This window comes from Eptesicus fuscus, chromosome 21 (genome assembly GCF_027574615.1).
Source record: "Eptesicus fuscus isolate TK198812 chromosome 21, DD_ASM_mEF_20220401, whole genome shotgun sequence".
Taxonomy (NCBI): domain Eukaryota; kingdom Metazoa; phylum Chordata; class Mammalia; order Chiroptera; family Vespertilionidae; genus Eptesicus; species Eptesicus fuscus.
The window spans coordinates 47651884-47668618 of record NC_072493.1 but is presented as its reverse complement, the minus strand read 5'-3'; the positions used below and the strand labels follow the sequence as shown (position 1 = coordinate 47668618).

The window sequence follows — 16735 nt, the reverse complement described above, 5'->3', positions numbered from 1 at the left end:
GTGCAGGTCTGGGCTGAAACTGCATCCCCAAACCCACTAGACTTCCCATGGAGCCCTGAATCCCCCATTGGTCCCCACAATCACCCCAGCTGCCTTCAGATCCAGCCAGCTCAATCCCTCCATCTCCAACTCCAGCGTCTCTATCCCCATGAGTGACCTACTCATCCTCATCGTCTGCCTTCCTCCCAGGCCTGTCTGTCCCCCTAGAGAGCGGCCGTGGGGAGGAGGACCTGTCCATGGCCCCAGGCTGCTCTGACAGCTCCCGTGTCCCCCTAAGAAAAGGCCATGATGTCACCAGATCTCGTGTCCTAGTATCACCTGGGGAAGTCACTGGAGGAATGAGAATTCTATCACCAGGAGGGGCAGATGGGCTGGTCTCTTCGGGGAGGGATGGTGCAAATGGTCTAGAACTGGGCTGTGGTGAGCATTGAACAGCTCTTCAAGGTTGCTAAGAACCATGGACATACACACTCAAAACATGGGAGGTGTGAAGTGTGGCGATTTCCTCATGATGGAGCCTGACATCCTGGTCTGTTTCCTCCCAGGAGCACTGCCCAAGCCTTCCCTCAGGGTGGAGCTAGGCCCTCTGCTCCCCTGGGGACGGCCTGTGACCCTCGAGTGCCGGGGCCCAGCTGGGGCTGAGTTTTTCTACCTGGAGAAAGATGGAATACCTGTACTCCTTGATCAGATAAGTGCGCCTCAAAATGGCTCGCAGGGGACAGAGGCCAGATTCCAAATCCCCGCAGTGAGTGACAACACTGCTGGGCGTTATCAATGCTTCTATGCACATGTGTATGGCTGGTCTGAGCGCAGTGAGCCTGTGCAGCTGCAGGTGACAGAGGAGGACGTCTCCGCTCCGCCCTCAGGTGGGTCCCAGCCGAGCCTCTGTCCTCAGGCTCCCTGACCTCCCACTCACACCCAGCCCTGGGGCTCCCCTCCCTCTGCACACAGGACCCTCGGCCTTCACCCCTGGCTCAGGGCCCTGGAGTCTGGTCCCATCTGGACACCACGGTGGCCTGGACCCTGAGCCCCGCCTCAGAGGGGACACAGAGCTGTTCCTGCTGGGCTGGGTGGGGCCTGAGCTTCCAGCCACCAGGTGGGGCAGACCCCTTAAAGGGGCCCCGAGTCCTTCCCCTCCAGATGGGGGTGCCCTGCCCATTTCCCTGGCCAGGCTCTCTGGGACCCAGGCAATGTGTCCCCAGGGGTCCGTCCTCCAAGGACAAGTGCCCTGGTCCATGGGGTCCCTGACCAGCGGGGGACGGTGCTTTGGGGGATTTTTTTGGATGAGGCTGTCCCTGGTCAGGTGTAGTCAGATCCTGAGAGGAACTGAGGGTCCAGCAAGGACATGTGGAGAAATGAAGGGAGGAAGGGAGGGAGGCAGGGAGGGAATGAGAGAGGGAGGGAGGGACATTTTTCTTTTAAAATTGAGTGTCTTCTCTCTCCTCTCTCCGAATCCTGCTGTGAGTCTGACATACCATGGGGGGGAGCCCATGCCCAGGGGTGGCCCCCACCCACCAGGCCTGGGGGTGTCCACCCTGCTGATCCTGACCCTGTGACCCCCCTGTCCTGGGGGACTGTCGGTGGCACAGTGGCCGGGTGAGGTCAGCTCAGAGTGCAAGGCCTGTGATCCTGTGGCCGGGTCAGGGGTCACCCACCCCGTGTGTCCAGAGGCCAGGACCCGCTGCTTGTGCTCATGTGTGGAGGGTGGGGGGACGTTCTGAGGGGTGGCCAGCCGCTCAGACACGTGGAAGCAGAGAGGGTGCCATCCGGTGACGTCGTCTCCCTGAGCCCTTCTGGGGCGTGTCGGGGTGTCCTCTCTACTGGGAGGGGCAGAGAAAGAGGCCAGCTGTGGGCGCTGTGGGCGGGGACGGGCCAGGTGAGTGGGGCAGAGGGAGAGGAACTTGGGCTCAGTGCTTGCCCCGCCCCCTTCACAGGAGCCCCTGGAGACCTCAGCTCCACTCCTGGGTGTACCCCACCGCTCAGCATGGGGCGTCCCCTCCTCGGGCTCACCTACGCAGTTTTCTCCTGTCTCCTAGGGCCTGGTCTGGCGGGTCGTGTCCACCTGTCAGTGACCCCTGCCCTCTGCTTCCAGGCCCCGCCTCCCGGGACTACACGGTGGAGAACAGCATCCGCCTGGGCCTGGCGGGCGTGGCCTTGCTGATCCTGGTGGCGATTCTGGTGGAAGCTGGGCTCAGCCAGAGCCAGGCCCCACAGGGACCACAGAAATAAACACCAGGGAGCCCCCCAGAGAGAGAGGGCACCCCAGAAGGGAGCTCTCTGAGGGCCCCGAGGCTCACGCTGGTGCCCAGGAAACCAGAGCCACCCCCGCTGTTGTTCAAGGACAAGAAAACCCAGGTCCACGTGGGTTAGGATGCTTGGCCTCAACCTCTCATTCTCCCAGGACCATTGAGAGGAGTCAGCATGATTGACAAGCAGGCAGACAGGGCAGTGCCCCAGGGGAAACAAGGGAAAATGGTGGCACAGCCACGTGAGCCAACCTAACCAGGGAATCCTACCACCCAGAAATAACAGAATGATTTTAGACTCAGAGGGGAGGCACGGGAACTAGGGAGGGGCTGCAACAATAAGATGAGCTAAGGCAGAGAAACCTGGAAGGTTCAGGTCTGCGTCTGGGCAAGAGCAATTGAGGGAATCAATCAGGTGGCCACAGGGGGAGATAGAGAGCAGGTTTGTAGCAAATATATACCCCTAGACCACAGGCTTCAGTGAATACTATTACTGAGCCCTCTCCCCATGTGGGAGTCTCAATCTGCTTGCAATAAATTTTCCACACTTTTGCTTCAATCTTGTGGTCCACGATTTCATTTTTCGGGTTCCTGAGACACAATCGGGGTGTTGGGGCGAACCTTGGCTCATTGTTCTTAGTATCAGCATGATCCCCAGCCAAGCCCACCCTGGGACTCTAAGACATGGGAGAGAAGCAAACTGCCCTCCACCATGTGGGTGGGCCTCCTCACATTGGCTGAAGAGAACAGAACTGACTCTGCATGTTGTGGGCCGATTCCCTGGGGCTTGAGCTGCAATAGCAGCTCTCCTGGTCTCCAGCCTCCAGCCCTCCCTGGAGATTTTGCACTTGCCAGACTTTTTTTACTGTGTCCAGCAAGGACATGGAGAGTGAACAGGGAGGGAGACAAGGAGGGAGTGAAGGAGTGAGTTTGGGGGGAGAGATAATTCTTCCTTTAAGTCCGCGTGTCTTCTCTCTCCTCTCTCCTCATCCTGCTGTGAGTCTGACATCCCATGGGTGGGAGCTCATGCCCAGGGGTGGCCCCCACCCTCCAGGCCTGGGGGTGTCCACCCAGGTGATCCTGACCCTGTGACCTCCCTGCCCTGGGGGACTGTGGTTGACACAGTGGCCATTCGAGGTGAGCTCAGCGTCCAGGCCCTGTGACCCTGTGACTGGGTCAGGGGGCTTCCACCCCGTGTGTCCAGGGGCCAGGCCCAGCTGCCTGTGCTCATGTGTGGAGGGTGGGGGGACGTTCTGAGGGGGAGCCAGCCGCTCAGATAAGTGGAAGCAGAGAGGGTGCCATCCGGCGCCCTCATCTCCCTGAGCCTTTCTGAGGCGTGTTGGGGAGTCCACTCTACTGGGAGGGGCAGAGAAAGAGGCCAGGTGTCACCTTGTGGGCGGGGATGGGCCAGGTGAGTGGGGCAGATGGAGAGGAATTTGGGCTCAGTGCTTCCCCACCCCCTTCACAGGAGCCCCTGGAGACCTCCGCTCCCACATGGATCCTGACCTCAGGAGTGGGGACCCAAGCTTGGGGCGGTCCTCCTGGGTCTCTGCTGGACAGTGGGCTCCTGTCTCCTAGGCCTGGCCTGGCGGGTCGTGTCCACTTGTCAGTGACCCCTGCCCTCTGCTTCCAGCCCCTGCCTCCCAGGATCCCAAAGTGGAGAACAGCATCCACATGGGCCTTGCGGGTGTGGTCTTGTTGATCCTGGTGGCGATTCTGATAGAAGATGGGCTCAGCGAGCCCAGGGCCCCACAGAGACCACAGGAGTAAATACAAGGGAGCCGCCCCTCCCTGAGAGAGGGGACCCCCTGGTCCCAGGAAGGAGCTCTCTGAGGGCCCTGAGGCTCACACTGGAGCCCATGAGACCCAGAGCTGACCCTGCTTTTGTTCAAGACAAGAGAACCCACGCCCACGTGGGATAGGATGCTTAGCCTCAACCTTCATCTTCCAAGGACCTGGGAGAGGAATCAGCTTGATTGACAGGCAGGCAGACAGGGCAGTGCCCCATGGGAAACAAAGGCAGGTTGAACGTAGGCAGGTCAGACACAGCCACGGGAGCCAGCCTAACCAGGGAAGCCAACCTCGCAGAAATAACAGGATGATTTAGACTCAGAGGGGAGGCCTGTGAAACTAGGGAGGGGCTGCAACAATAAGGTGAGCTGAGGCAGAGGAACCCAGAAGGTTCAGGTCTGCTTCTGGGCAAGAACAATTGAGGGAATCAATCAGGTGGCCACAGGGGGAGATGGGGAGCAATTCTATACCCTTAGATCACAGGCTTCAGTGATAAACACTCCTGACCCTCTCTCCATGTGGGAGTCTCAAGCAGCTTGCAATAAATTTTCCATGCCTTTGCTTCAATCTTAAGGTCCGCAATTTCATTCTTTGGGTGTGTGAGATACAATCTGTGGGGGAACAAACATCAGCTTGCTGTTCAGTGTATCACCATGATCCCCAGCCCAGCCCACCAGGGTCTCTAAGACATTGGGGGGAAGAAAATTGCCCTCCACCAGCTGGGTGGGACTCCTCACATCGGCTGAAGAGAACAGGACTGATCTTGGTTGCTGCAGGCCAACTCCCTGGGGCTTGAGCTGCAATAGCATCTCTACGGGATTCCAGTCACCAACCCTCCCTACATATATTGCACTTGACAGACTCCTGAATTGTGTGAGCCAATCCTGCCCCATACATCTCTCTTCATACACTGAATGGGAGATTATTATGATCTCTGAATGCATAATAATCTTGCCACTCAGTGTATATCCTATATAATAAAAGGCTAATATGCAAATTGTCCACTCAACCAGGAGTTCAAACAGCAGGCAGGCTGGCCAACTGCCCCTCTGCTGGCCTCCTTGCCCCCATGTGCCCTCCCCACTGGTCTGTTCGCCCCCAACTGCCCCCCTCCTGGCCTGCTCACCCCAAACTGCCCCCCCCACTGTCCTGATCACCCCCAACTGACCACCACTGATGGCTTTCTTGCCCCCAACTGGCCCCTCTCCTGGATTGCTAACCCCCAAATGGTGCCCAAGTCCCCTCCACCTGGCCCAGCTGGTCAGACCCCACCCATGAACAAATTCATGCACCAGGCCCCTAATACATATATACTGAGTGGCCAGATTATTATGCATTCAGAGATCATAATAATCTGGCCACTCAGTGTATATACGTGCTGTTGGTCCTGTGTCTGGGACAGACCTTCATGGTACTGGGATCTTTCCCTGAATCTAAAAGGGTTTAGAAATCTGGAGAAGGGCTGTGAGTAAATTAATAAAGAGATTAGTCATGAAATATAAATTTGGAAGGCATTATGGGGAGCCAGAGACAACCTAGCTTCAGTAACCAAGTTCTCTGAATCTCTGGACCCCTAGCTTTTTATTAACACAAATTGCTCTAAAGCAAAGTAGATATACATATCAAAGGTAAGGTTTGGTGTACAGTAGGCATTGTCAGATTCGGGAAACTGCCTTCCGCTCTTTAGCTGTTTGGCCAGCAGCAGGTAATAACCTGTAGATTTTCAGGTTTGGGGAAATGCTTTCAGCTATTTCAGCGCCACACCTCCCGCCAGACTGATGTCCGCGAACTTCCCCCTGTGCCAGCATGCTTACCCCCAACTGCCCCCCTTGACGGCCTGCTCACCCCCAACTGCCCCTCTGCTGGCCTGCTTGCCCCCATGTGCCCTCCCCACTGGTCTGTTCTCCCCCAACTGCCCCCCTCCTGGCCTGCTCACCCCAAACTGCCCCCCCCACTGTCCTGATCACCCCCAACTGACCACCACTGATGGCTTTCTTGCCCCCAACTGGCCCCTTTTCTGGATTGCTCACCCCCAAATGGTGCCCCCATCTCTCTGATCAACCCCCCACACACACACTGGCCTGATCACCCACAACTGCTGTCCCATCCTGGCCTAATTACCCACAAATGTCCTCCCCTCTTGGCCTCTAACCACCTCTACCTCAGCCCCACCACCATGGCTTTGACTATCTCTACATGGAAGGTGGCCCCAGAAATGTATCTACACACTGTGAGTCATGATCAAGGCAGTATTCATTAAAATGCATTTAAAACTATTTTTTCATTGATTTCAGAGAGGAAGGGAGAGGGAGAGAGAGAGAGAGAGAAACATCAATTATGACAGGGAATCATTGATTAGCAGCCTTCTGCATGCCCTCAACCCAGGCATGTGCCCTTCACTGGAATCGAACCTGGGGCCCTTCCATCCAGGGCCCTTCTGTCTGCAGGCTGATGCTCTATTCACTGAGCCAAACTGGGTAGGGCTAAAATACATTTCATTTTCAAAAGGGAGCTATCAGCTGGTACAGTGTGCAACGCATTTTGGGAAGACACCCTGTATTTCAGAAATATTATCAGTCACCGGCCAGCATGGCTCAGTGGTTGAGCATCGACCTATGAACCAGGAGGTCATGGTTCAATTTCCAGTCAGAGCATATGCATGGGTTTTGGGCTCGGCCCCGTGTGGGCCCTGCAGGAGGCAGCCAATACATGATTCTCTCTCATCATGGATGTTTCTATCTCTCTCCCCTTTTCCCTCTCTGAAATCAATAAAAACATATTTTTAAAAAGAAACATTATCAGTGGCATTTATTGGTCTGCGAAGCAGACAAGGGTGCTGGTGTGGCTGCGACGAGCATTTGTCTTCACCGCAGGGCCTCACACCGCAGCCCTTTCACATCCACACCTTGCCTGAACGTGAACAGGGTCTGGTTTTCTCCCACGAACCAGGAATCAGGCCACCAGCAACCCCTCTGACCCCAACAAGAACACAAACACAGGTCTCCTCCCCAAAGCACTCACACTGTAACAGCAGATGGCTCAATCCTGAAAACAAAAGGACGTATTTTAATAAATGTGGCCTTTATAATTATCTAAAGTGTGTGTATACATTTGCGGGGGGGGAGGGGAACCTATAGATAAGATGCTATTGTCCAGGGCACACAGGCAGGGGATCGGAGGTGAATCTACACTAATGAAAGAGTAACATGCTAATTGACCATACCTTCACGACGCCCACCAGCCAATCAGGAGTGAGTATGCAAATTAATCCAACAAAGATGGCGGGTTAATTTGCATACACAGGCACCAAGCGGCCAGGGTCGGGGCGGGATGCTTGGGTCCTTGCCATGGTGACGATGCAGGCGTTCCCCACCACCCTAGCCACTCTGGGCCTCTGGGCAGCGTGGGAAGGTGGAAAAGCAGCTCCAGCCAGAGCAAAGGCGGTGCCGGCAGCCAGAGGAAGGAAAGCCCATTCTTGTACAAATCTTCGTGCATCGGGCCTCTAGTATTTACATAAAGGTCATCTTTTTCTTAAAAAATACACCTCTAACCTCTCAAAAAAGTCCTCTAAAAGTCACATGCAGGACCCCAGAACGAGGAAGAGAATGCTGTCTGAGGCATGAGGAGCAGCAATGAGTCAGTCAGCTTGTTCCCCAGGAAGGTGGGTAGATGCTGTTGCAAAAAAACACACAAAAAGGCTAGTCCAATGCCCACCCACAGAAAAGATAAATAGACCCAGGAGAAGAATCAGATTTCCTTTCTTACTTCCCTCTGAGCTCACTGTCACAGGGACATTGCCCTGAGCTGCACAGGGAGAGGGTGAGCATGTCCCTGCTGATCTGAGCTCTGCAGACACAGGGACCCACGTCTTCCTGAAGTGTCTCCAGGGCCCGGATGGAACTGTCCATGGTGAGGACCCCAGGGAGGGGCTGATGGACGGGCTGAGGAGCAAGGAGACCCCGTGGGGGAGGCTCTGACAGGGAAGGACGTGCCCTGGGTCACCTCGCCTACAAGGGGCAGCTCAGGAGGCTGCGGGTCTGTTTCCTGATTCGTCAGGGAAACCACAGCCAGGCTGCTGGGAAGACCTTGTTCCCCTTCCTCGGGGCTGACGTGGCCACCGAGACAACCACGAGACCCGCAGGGCCCGCCTCCCCGGGGCCACACCCTGAGCGTCTGCACTGACAGCGCCATGGGCGCCATCTGCACACTCGGGACCAGATCGGGAAGACGCCATGACCCCCACCCTCAGGGCCCTGCTCTGCCTCGGTGAGATGGGAGGGCGAGGGGAGCCCTGGTCTGTCAGGACCCCAGGACTCAGGAAGCTCATGGGGAGGAGGGTGCTGCTCAGGGTTCAGGGCAAACCTCTCACAGGGACTCTCTTCCAGGGCTGAGTGTGGGCCTCAGGACCCCAGTGCAGGCAGGTGAGTCCATCCCTAGGTGTCCCAGGTCCCACTCCTCCCTGGGGACAAGAGCCACCCCCTGGGAAGTTGGGAGTGGTGAACGGCAGTTCCGGGCTGATGGATGATGGACATCTGAAATGCTGGGGGTTAAAAACTGGGGACTAGGTTGGGAATGTCCTGTGATCCAGCCTCTGATTCCTTCCAGGGACCCTCCCCAAGCCCACCCTCTGGGCTGAGCCAGGCCCTGTGATCCCCTGGCAGAGCCCCGTAACCATCTGGTGTGAGGGAACCCCAGGGGCTGAGGAGTACCGTCTGGAGAAAGAGGGAAGCCAAGAACCATGGAAAATACAGAAGCCACAGGAGACCAGGGACAAGGCCAAGCTCTCCATCACACACATGACAGAACACTATGCTGGGATATATCGCTGTCACTACATCAGCTCCAATAGCTGGTCAGAGTACAGTGACCCCCTGGAGCTGGTGGTGACAACAGGTGAAAGGACACTCAGGGGTCCCAGCCTCAGGCTCTGCCCTCAGGAAGGGGGTCTGCTCTCAGAGTGTCTCCCTCTCACAGCCCAGCCATGGGGGACATGAGGGAGGTATGAGCCCATTTACCACTCTGCCTCCTCTTCTCCTAGGAGCCTACAGCAAACCCAGCCTCTCAGCCCTGCCCAGCCCTGTCGTGACCTCAGGAGGGAACGTGACCCTCCAGTGTGGTTCATGGCAGGGATATCACAGGTTCATTCTGACTAAGGAAGGAGATCACAGGCTCTCCTGGACCCTGGACTCACAGCCACAGCCCAGTGGGCAGTCCCAGGCCCTGTTCCCTGTGGGGCCCTTCACTGCCAGCCACAGGTGGACATTCAGATGCTATGGCTATTATAGGAACAGGCCCCAGATGTGGTCACCACCCAGTGACCCCCTGGATCTAACCATCTCAGGTGAGGAGCCCCAGTCCTGCCCCCTCCTTGTTTCTATGTTTGGTTAAGGATCCTTCCCCGGGGGTCCCCAATGTAGGACCGGAATGAGGGCTTCAGGAGAGGGTCATCCACAGGGGAATCCACCCCTCAAAGGGATGGATGGAGCACAGCAGGCCTTCTGCCCCCGCCCCTTCCTCATGTCCATCACCACATTCTCCAGGGGACCCAGGGGCTGGGAGGGAGCACCCTGGGAGGGCCACAGAGAAGATCAGAAGACAAGTGTGAACAAAGACAGCATCTCTGGCCGGAAGTGGGGGCGCTGTACCCTTCACCCTTCTCTTGTCTTTTCCCCAGGCCCCTCTGTGGACCCCAGCACCCTACGCCCAGAGCTCACCTCCACGGCTGGTGAGTCCCTGGGGCCTCTTTGCTCTGGGGGAGCTCAGACCAACCCAGGCAGCTCTGAGAGCCTCTCAGAGGATGCAGCAGCCCCCCACATTCTCAGGGATGGGCTTGTTTCTGGGGACTGAGGCTGGTGGGGCAGTCACAGCGGAGGGCAATGTGGGGCCCAGCTTAGGGGAGAGCGGCTGGGTTTCAATGGGGAGAAGGCAGGGCCAGCTCCCACCTCCCCATCCTTGGCTTGTGATGCACAAACAGGTGGATCCACTGTCGGAGGCGGGGTCTCAGTGCTCCCTGGGATGGTGATTTATTATTATTATTATTATTATTATTATTATTATTATTATTTTAAATGTGCAATTCAGAGTTGTACCATCTAATAATCACCACTATCTAATTTTAGGGCCATTCCTTTTTCTTTCTTTTTCTTTATTTATTTTTTAAAAATATATATTTTATTTATTTTTTACAGAGTGGAAGGGAGAGGGAGAGAGAGTCAGAAACATCGATGATAGATAAACATCGATCAGCTGCCTTCTGCACACCCCCTACTGGGGATGGGCCCGCAACCAAGGTACATGCCCTTGACTGGAATCGAACCTGGGACCCTTGAGTCCGCAGGTGGACGCTCTATCCACTGAGCCAAACCGGTCAGGACTTTTTCTTTCTTTTTAAAAAGACATGCTCACCCCCTAGCTGGTTTGACTCGGTGGGTAAGAGTCTCGGCCTGCATCCTGAAGGGTCTTGAGTTCAATGCTACCTCAGTTGCAGGCTCCTACCTGGCCCGGGCCCTGGTGGGGGCACACGCGGTAGGCAATCAATCAACACATCGATGTTTCTGTCTTTCCCTGACTCTTCCACTCTCTCTACAAATCAACGGGAAATCTCCTCGGGTGAGGACTTAAAAAAACACACCAAATAGACATGCTGCGCTCAGCTTGCCCAGCAGCTCCTGACGAATGTGCAGGCACATGATGTGCACACTCTACAGAAAGTATCTCGGTGGCTGGGCCGAGACACCGACAAGAAGGTGGGCATGGCCCTGGCCGGTTTAGCTCAGTAGAGTGAGCATCGGCCTGTGGACTAAATGGTCAGGATGGTGAGTGAAGTCACTGCCGGGCGTTATCACTGCCTCTGTGCACATGTGTATGTCTGGTCTGAGCGCAGTGAGCCCCTGCAGCTGCAGGTGACAGAGGACAATATCTCCACTGAGCCCTCAGGTGGGTCCCAGGGCCCCGCACCCTGTCCCAGCCGCATCTCTGTCCTCGGGCTCCCTGCCCTCCTGCTCACCCCCAGCCTTGGGGCTCCCCTCCCTCTGCACACAGGACCCTCGGCCTTCACCCCTGGCTCAGGGCCCTGAGTCTGGTCCCATCGGGACACCACGGTGGCCTGGACCCTGAGCCCCGCCTCAGAGGGGACACAGAGCTGTCCCTGCTGGGCTGGGTGGGGCCTGAGCTTCCAGCCACCAGGTGGGGACAGAACCCCTCAAGGGGCCCCGAGTCCCTTTCCTCAGGATGGGGGTGCCCTGCCCTTTCCCCTAGCCAGGCTCTGAGGGGCCCAGGCAATGTGTCCCCTGGGGTCCACCCTCCATGGGCAAGTCCCGTGGTCCATGGGGTCCCTGACGGTGGTTTGGAGTATTTTTTTGGATGAGGCTGCCCCTGGCCTGGTGTGGTCAGACCCTGAGATGAACTGGAGTCAGGGTCCATCAAGGACATGGAGGGGGAGGAAGGGAGGGAGGGAGGGAGGGAAAGAAAATTCTTCCTTTAAGTTCGTGTGTCTCCTCTCTCCTCATCCTGCTGTGACTCAGACATCCCATGTGGGGAAGCCCATGCCCAGGGGTGGCCCCCACCCACCAGGCCTGGGGGTGTCCACCCAGTTGATCATGACCCTGTGACCTTCCTGCTCTGGGGACTGTGGGTGGCATAGTGGCCGGGTGAGGTGTGCTCAGAGTGCAGGGCCTGTGACGCTGTGGCCGGGTCAGGGGGCTCCCACCCCGTGTGTCCAGGGGCCAGGCCCAGCTGCCTGTGCTAGTGTGTGGAGGGTGGGGGGACGTTCTGAGGGGTGGCCAGCCGCTCAGACACGTGGAAGCAGAGAGGGTGCCATCCGGTGTCCTTGTCTCCCTGTTCCTTTCTGGGGTATATCGGGGTGTCCTCTCTACTGGGAGGGGCAGAGAAAGAGGCCAGCTGTGGGCGCTGTGGGCGGGGAAGGGCCAGGTGAGTGGGGCAGAGGGAGAGGAACTGGGCTCACTGCTTGCCCGGCCCCCTTCATATGAGCCCCTGGAGACCTCAGTTCCCCTCCTGGGTGTACCCCACCGCTCAGCATGGGGCGCCCCCTCCTCGGGCTCTGAGGGACAGTGGGCTCCTGCCTCCTAGGGCCTGGTCTGGTGTTTCGTGTCCACCTGTCAGTGACCCCTGCCCTCTGCTTCCAGGCCCCGCCTCCCGGGACTACACGGTGGAGAACAGCATCCGCCTGGGCCTGGCGGGCGTGGTCTTGCTGATCCTGGTGGCGATTCTGGTGGAAGCTGGGCTCAGCCAGAGCCAGGCCCCACAGGGACCACAGGAGTAAACACCAGGGAGCCCCCCAGAGAGAGGGCACCCCAGGGCCCCAGCACGGATCTCTCTGAGGGCCCCGAGGCTCACGCTGGAGCCCAGGACACCAGCCCTCCCTCCACCCCGCCATGTCCCTTCTCCCTCCCCCCCTCCCAGGAGCCTGTCCTTCAGGGCTGTACTCCCTCCTCCCCCTGACAGTGCGGGGTTCCCAGTGGTGACCAGGCCGCTCCTGTGATCTGTCTCAGGTCTCCGGGGTTGGCTCCAGGTCTGACCCTCACCTGGCTCAGGGCCCCGCGCCCTCCTTCCTGAGTCTCCCTTCTCTGCAGGTCATACACAGGCCTCAGGTCCCTGCAGCTCCAGCCCTCCCCACCCCCACCGCCCCCCTTTACAGAGGCTGCAGGTGCTCAGCTCAGGCCATTTTCCCAGCGTTCATGCCCCTCCCTCTGGTGGTCTCTGTGTCTACGTTCTCTCCTAGGTCAGACGCCACCCCCCTCCCCCGGCTCCCTCCCCAACACACTAGCTGGGATCTCCTGCCCCCCCCCCCTCTTTTTGCCTCCTGGAGCCCCACCTCCCCAGCTGCTTTCTAGGAACCGGGAAGGAACGCGTGTGCTCTCCAGGTCCTTGGTCTCAGCCACCCCTGTCCCCTGTGGGCCTGCACCTGCTCTGGGCCCCGCACACCCCATTCTCCTGCCTCCTGGGTCTGCCTCCTCTGCACCCCCAAGTCCAGGGAAGGACAGGCAACCCCAAACCTCGGCGGGTGCCACCACACACCCATAGGGCGGCCGCTGTTAAAAGTGTGTTTTAGCCCTGGCCGGTGTGGCTCAGTGGATAGAGCGTCAGCCTGCGGGCTGAAAGGTCCCAGGTTCGATTCCGGTCAAGGGCATGTGCCTTGGTTGCGGGCACATCCCCAGTGGGGGGTGTGCAGGAGGCAGCTGGTCGATGTTTCTCTCTCATCGATGTTTCTACCTCTCTATCCCTGTCCCTTCCTCTCTGTAAAAAATCAATAAAATATATTTTTTTAAAAGTGTGTTTTACCGGAGACGGTGCTAAAGGGATCGGGGAATCACTCTGTAAGGTATATCCATGTCTAATCCCTATGCTGCGCACTTGACTTAATATATTGTATGGCAGTTGTCATGGGAAAAACAAATTTTAAAATAACCTTTAAAAGAAAAAAGAAAAAGAAGGAAAGAAAGCCCAGTTGGCATGGCTCAGTGGTTGTGTTGACCTATGACCCAGGAGGTCAGGGTTCAATGCCTGGTCAAGGGCATATGTCCTGGTGGCAGGCTTGATCCCCAGGAGGGGGCGAGCGGGAGGCAGCTGGTCAATGTTTATCTCTCATCATTGATGTTTCTCTCTCTCCTCTCCCTTCCTCTAAAGTCAATAAAACAAATTTTTTAAAGGATTAGGAGGGTGTGGAGGGTCAGGGAGCCCTTGGGCCCCTCGGTGGGGATGCCAAATGGTGCAGCCGCTGTTCCTGAAAGTTAAACGCCTGATGACCCCGCGGTCCAGCAAGCCGACTCCCTTGCGCCCTCGGAGAAACGAAGGCGGGGCTTCCTTCCCTGGACCCTCTGTCCACCCGCAGGGCTCCCAGGGCCCAGGTCAGCGCAAGCCCCTCGGCCTGGAGGGGGGAGGCCGCCCCCGGTGTCCGCGGAGCCCGAAGAAGCGCTCACCGTGGGGGCTGGCTTCGCAGACCGGGAGGGGGAGCGGCATAGGCGCCGGACAGACACGGATCTCTGGTTCTGCCCGGAGGCTCCGGAAGGCACGCAGCCTGATGTCAGCGCAGCGAGGCCTGGCTAGGACTTCCTCTTCTTATTTTTAAAAAATATATATTTTTTATTGATTTCGGAGAGGAAGGGAAAGGGAGAGAGAGAGAAACATCAACGATGAGAGAGAACCATGGATCGGCTGCCTCCTGCACGCCCCACACTAGGGATCGAGCCCGCAACCCGGGCCTGTGCCCCAGACCGGGAATCGAACCCGGGGCCCTTCAGTCCGCAGGCCGGCGCTCTATGCACTGAGCCACACCGGCCAGGGCGGGACAGGACTTCGGCCCCAGCACCGTGTTGCTGTGAGCCACACGCTGGTGCCAGCCTGGCACCGGCCACGCGGGGGTCTCAGGACGCCCCCAAACTTCTGCAAGCCAGGGCGGCGCCTTCCTTATCGCCTCTGACCTCCACCCCCTCCCCTGACATTTCCTCCAAACCCAACCGACCCCCAGAGCCGGAGGCCAGCGGGCGGGGCGGGGGTCCCAGGGTCTGCAGGACGCAGCCACGTGGCTGGGCGGTACTCGGGCTGGGACCAGGCTGGGCTGGGATGCAGACAGAGGACCAGTCCTCCCTCACCTCACCTCCTGCTGGACAGGGGTGGGCGGGGCGACTCCCTGGCCCCACCCCCTGGCCCCTCCCCTGGCCCTTCCCTGGCCCTCCCCTAGCTCCTCCCCTGGCCCCTCCCCTGGCCCCTCCCCTATGCCCTCCCCTGGCCCCTCCCCTGTGCCCTCCCCTATGCCCTCCCCTGGCCCCTCCCCTGGCCCCTCCCCTATGCCCTCCCCTGTCCTCTCCCCTGTCCTCTCCCCTATGCCCTCCCCTGTCCTCTCCCCTGTCCTCTCCCCTATGCCCTCCCCTGTCCTCTCCCCTGTCCTCTCCCCTATGCCCTCCCCTGTCCTCTCCCCTGTCCTCTCCCCTATGCCCTCCCCTGTCCTCTCCCCTATGCCCTCCCCTGGCCCCTCCCCTGGCCCCGCCCCTGGCCCCGCCCCTGTCACCAGCACAGAAGGGAGACCCAGGGGCAGGCTCCCTTTGCTCCATCTCAGGTGCTGCCTCCTCTCTGCTCCAGACTCCAAGCTCGTCCCAGGGAGGAGGGCGCTTCCAGCACCGGCTGCCTGCGCTGTCCCGGCGTCCTGCCCAGAGCCCGGAGCCCAGAGCCTGGAGCTCGGCGCCGGGAAGGGGGGGGAAGGGGGGGCGGGGGGGGCGCCCCCCTGTGAGTTCTGGTGCGCAGCTCCCCAAACTTGCCCACAGAAGGTCCTTTCAGCTTCCTGCTGCGCCCGCTGAGAGGTCCCCACTGGCTGGCTGTGCCCCATCCTGCTTCTAGAGGAAAAGGGAGTCCGGGCGGCCCTGGCCGGTGTGGCCCAGTGGTCAGAGCGCCGGCCTGCGCACCGAAGGGTTGTTCCTGGGAAACCCCCGGGTGGGCTCCGGCGGCCTGCCGCTGTGTCCAATCGCGAAGGCAGGTTGAGTCACATAGACGTTGACTGAGGAGGCCGGCCCGCCAAGAAGACAGGGCGCTTACAGCATCGAGTCCTGCCTTCCAGCAAGGTGCAGGGGGCGGGCGGGGGGGGGTTACAGAGGGTAAAGGGCTGGGGTGGGGCTGGGAACGGAATCCAGCTACGTGCAGGCCTGGGGTCCGCACACGTCAGCTACTGTCCTTGGTCCTCAGGCGAGGAGATGATGCTGATGAGATGACGTGTTGACTCCTGGTGGCTGGCCTGACCCTGCTTATCCGTTCTGCTCGCTGGAGTCACCGCTGAGTCACCTCCCCCATCGCTTTGCACAGGCCTTGGAAAGGAAACTCAAGAAAAACTTAACCCCCTACCCACATAAGTATATGTGTTCTAAGATTTAAAATCCTGTGATTATTTTTCACATTAATCCCGGTGCTCTATCAGGTTATAAGTCCCCCTATCAGGGTCCCTTGGGTTTGATTCCCGGTCAAGGACACGTACTTGGGATGCAGGTTCCATCCCCAATTTAGGGTGCATGTGGGAGGCAACCAATTGATCTCTCTCTCTCTCTCTCTCTCTCTCTCTCTCTCTCTCTCTCTCTCTCTCTCTCATCCTCCTGCCCTGGACCAGGGGGCCACCTTGTCTCCTAGTTCTTGGGTTCCTTTTAGTGGGAATAATTCTTAGGAAGCAAGGCCTGGGGGTAGAAGAACCCAGGGCTACCGGGGTTTCGTTCCCTGGGGACCACCTAGTATCGGGGAGGATACACAGGCAGTTCCCACCCGGTGCAACATCACAGGGTCATTTATGTTGTACCTGTACTTCTCATATGAAAAGCCATCCCCTAACCGATTCCTATAGGTCCCTCTTCTTTTTTTCTTCTTTTATTTATTTATTTTTTACCCCGTGGCTGTGGTGATTGAATAGAAGCTGGTCTGCATTCTTACTTGTTCATATTCCTGTCAGTGTGTGCTTTCCCATCGTCTAGGATGTAGCTGGGTCTTGGACTCCGTAGACTATTTGTAGGTTTCAGAAGTGGCAGCGGCATAGGATGGCACGTTCCGATTGGACGATCCCCTCTGTCCCCTTCACCCTGTACCCCCACGTATCGGGGGTGACTGTTTCTGTCCGTTTCGGGTTTTCACCGTGGAAATAAGTGAACACACACATAATGTTATTTGATCTTTCCTTTAAAAGAATATTTTTATATGTTTATATTGAC

At 58.0% G+C, this 16735-nt stretch overlaps 2 protein-coding genes across 7 annotated transcripts in view; both read left to right on the top strand.

The window, feature by feature from the left end:
- The window catches only part of LOC129147613 (leukocyte immunoglobulin-like receptor subfamily A member 6), a 29933-nt gene extending 17164 nt beyond the window's left edge, over positions 1-12769 (top strand). For 4 of the 6 annotated variants that reach the window (XM_054710345.1, XM_054710344.1, XM_054710347.1 and 1 more), the window contains 2 exons: positions 546-866; positions 2093-2805. In XM_054710345.1, the coding sequence (XP_054566320.1) occupies positions 546-866; positions 2093-2229 (458 nt within the window). In that variant the 3' untranslated portion in view covers positions 2230-2805. Of the gene's footprint in view, positions 1-545; positions 867-2092; positions 2806-12181 lie in introns of those variants that run through there. The other 2 variants (XM_054710343.1, XM_054710346.1) reach the window with 2 other exon arrangements.
- Positions 8215-16735, top strand: part of LOC103303414 (leukocyte immunoglobulin-like receptor subfamily A member 6) — a 34979-nt gene continuing 26458 nt past the window's right edge. Inside the window, exons 1-5 of the mRNA XM_054710356.1 lie at positions 8215-8303; positions 8423-8458; positions 8643-8930; positions 9076-9378; positions 9712-9762. Of these exons, the coding sequence (XP_054566331.1) occupies positions 8270-8303; positions 8423-8458; positions 8643-8930; positions 9076-9378; positions 9712-9762 (712 nt within the window). The 5' untranslated portion in view covers positions 8215-8269. The remainder of the gene's footprint in view (positions 8304-8422; positions 8459-8642; positions 8931-9075; positions 9379-9711; positions 9763-16735) is intronic.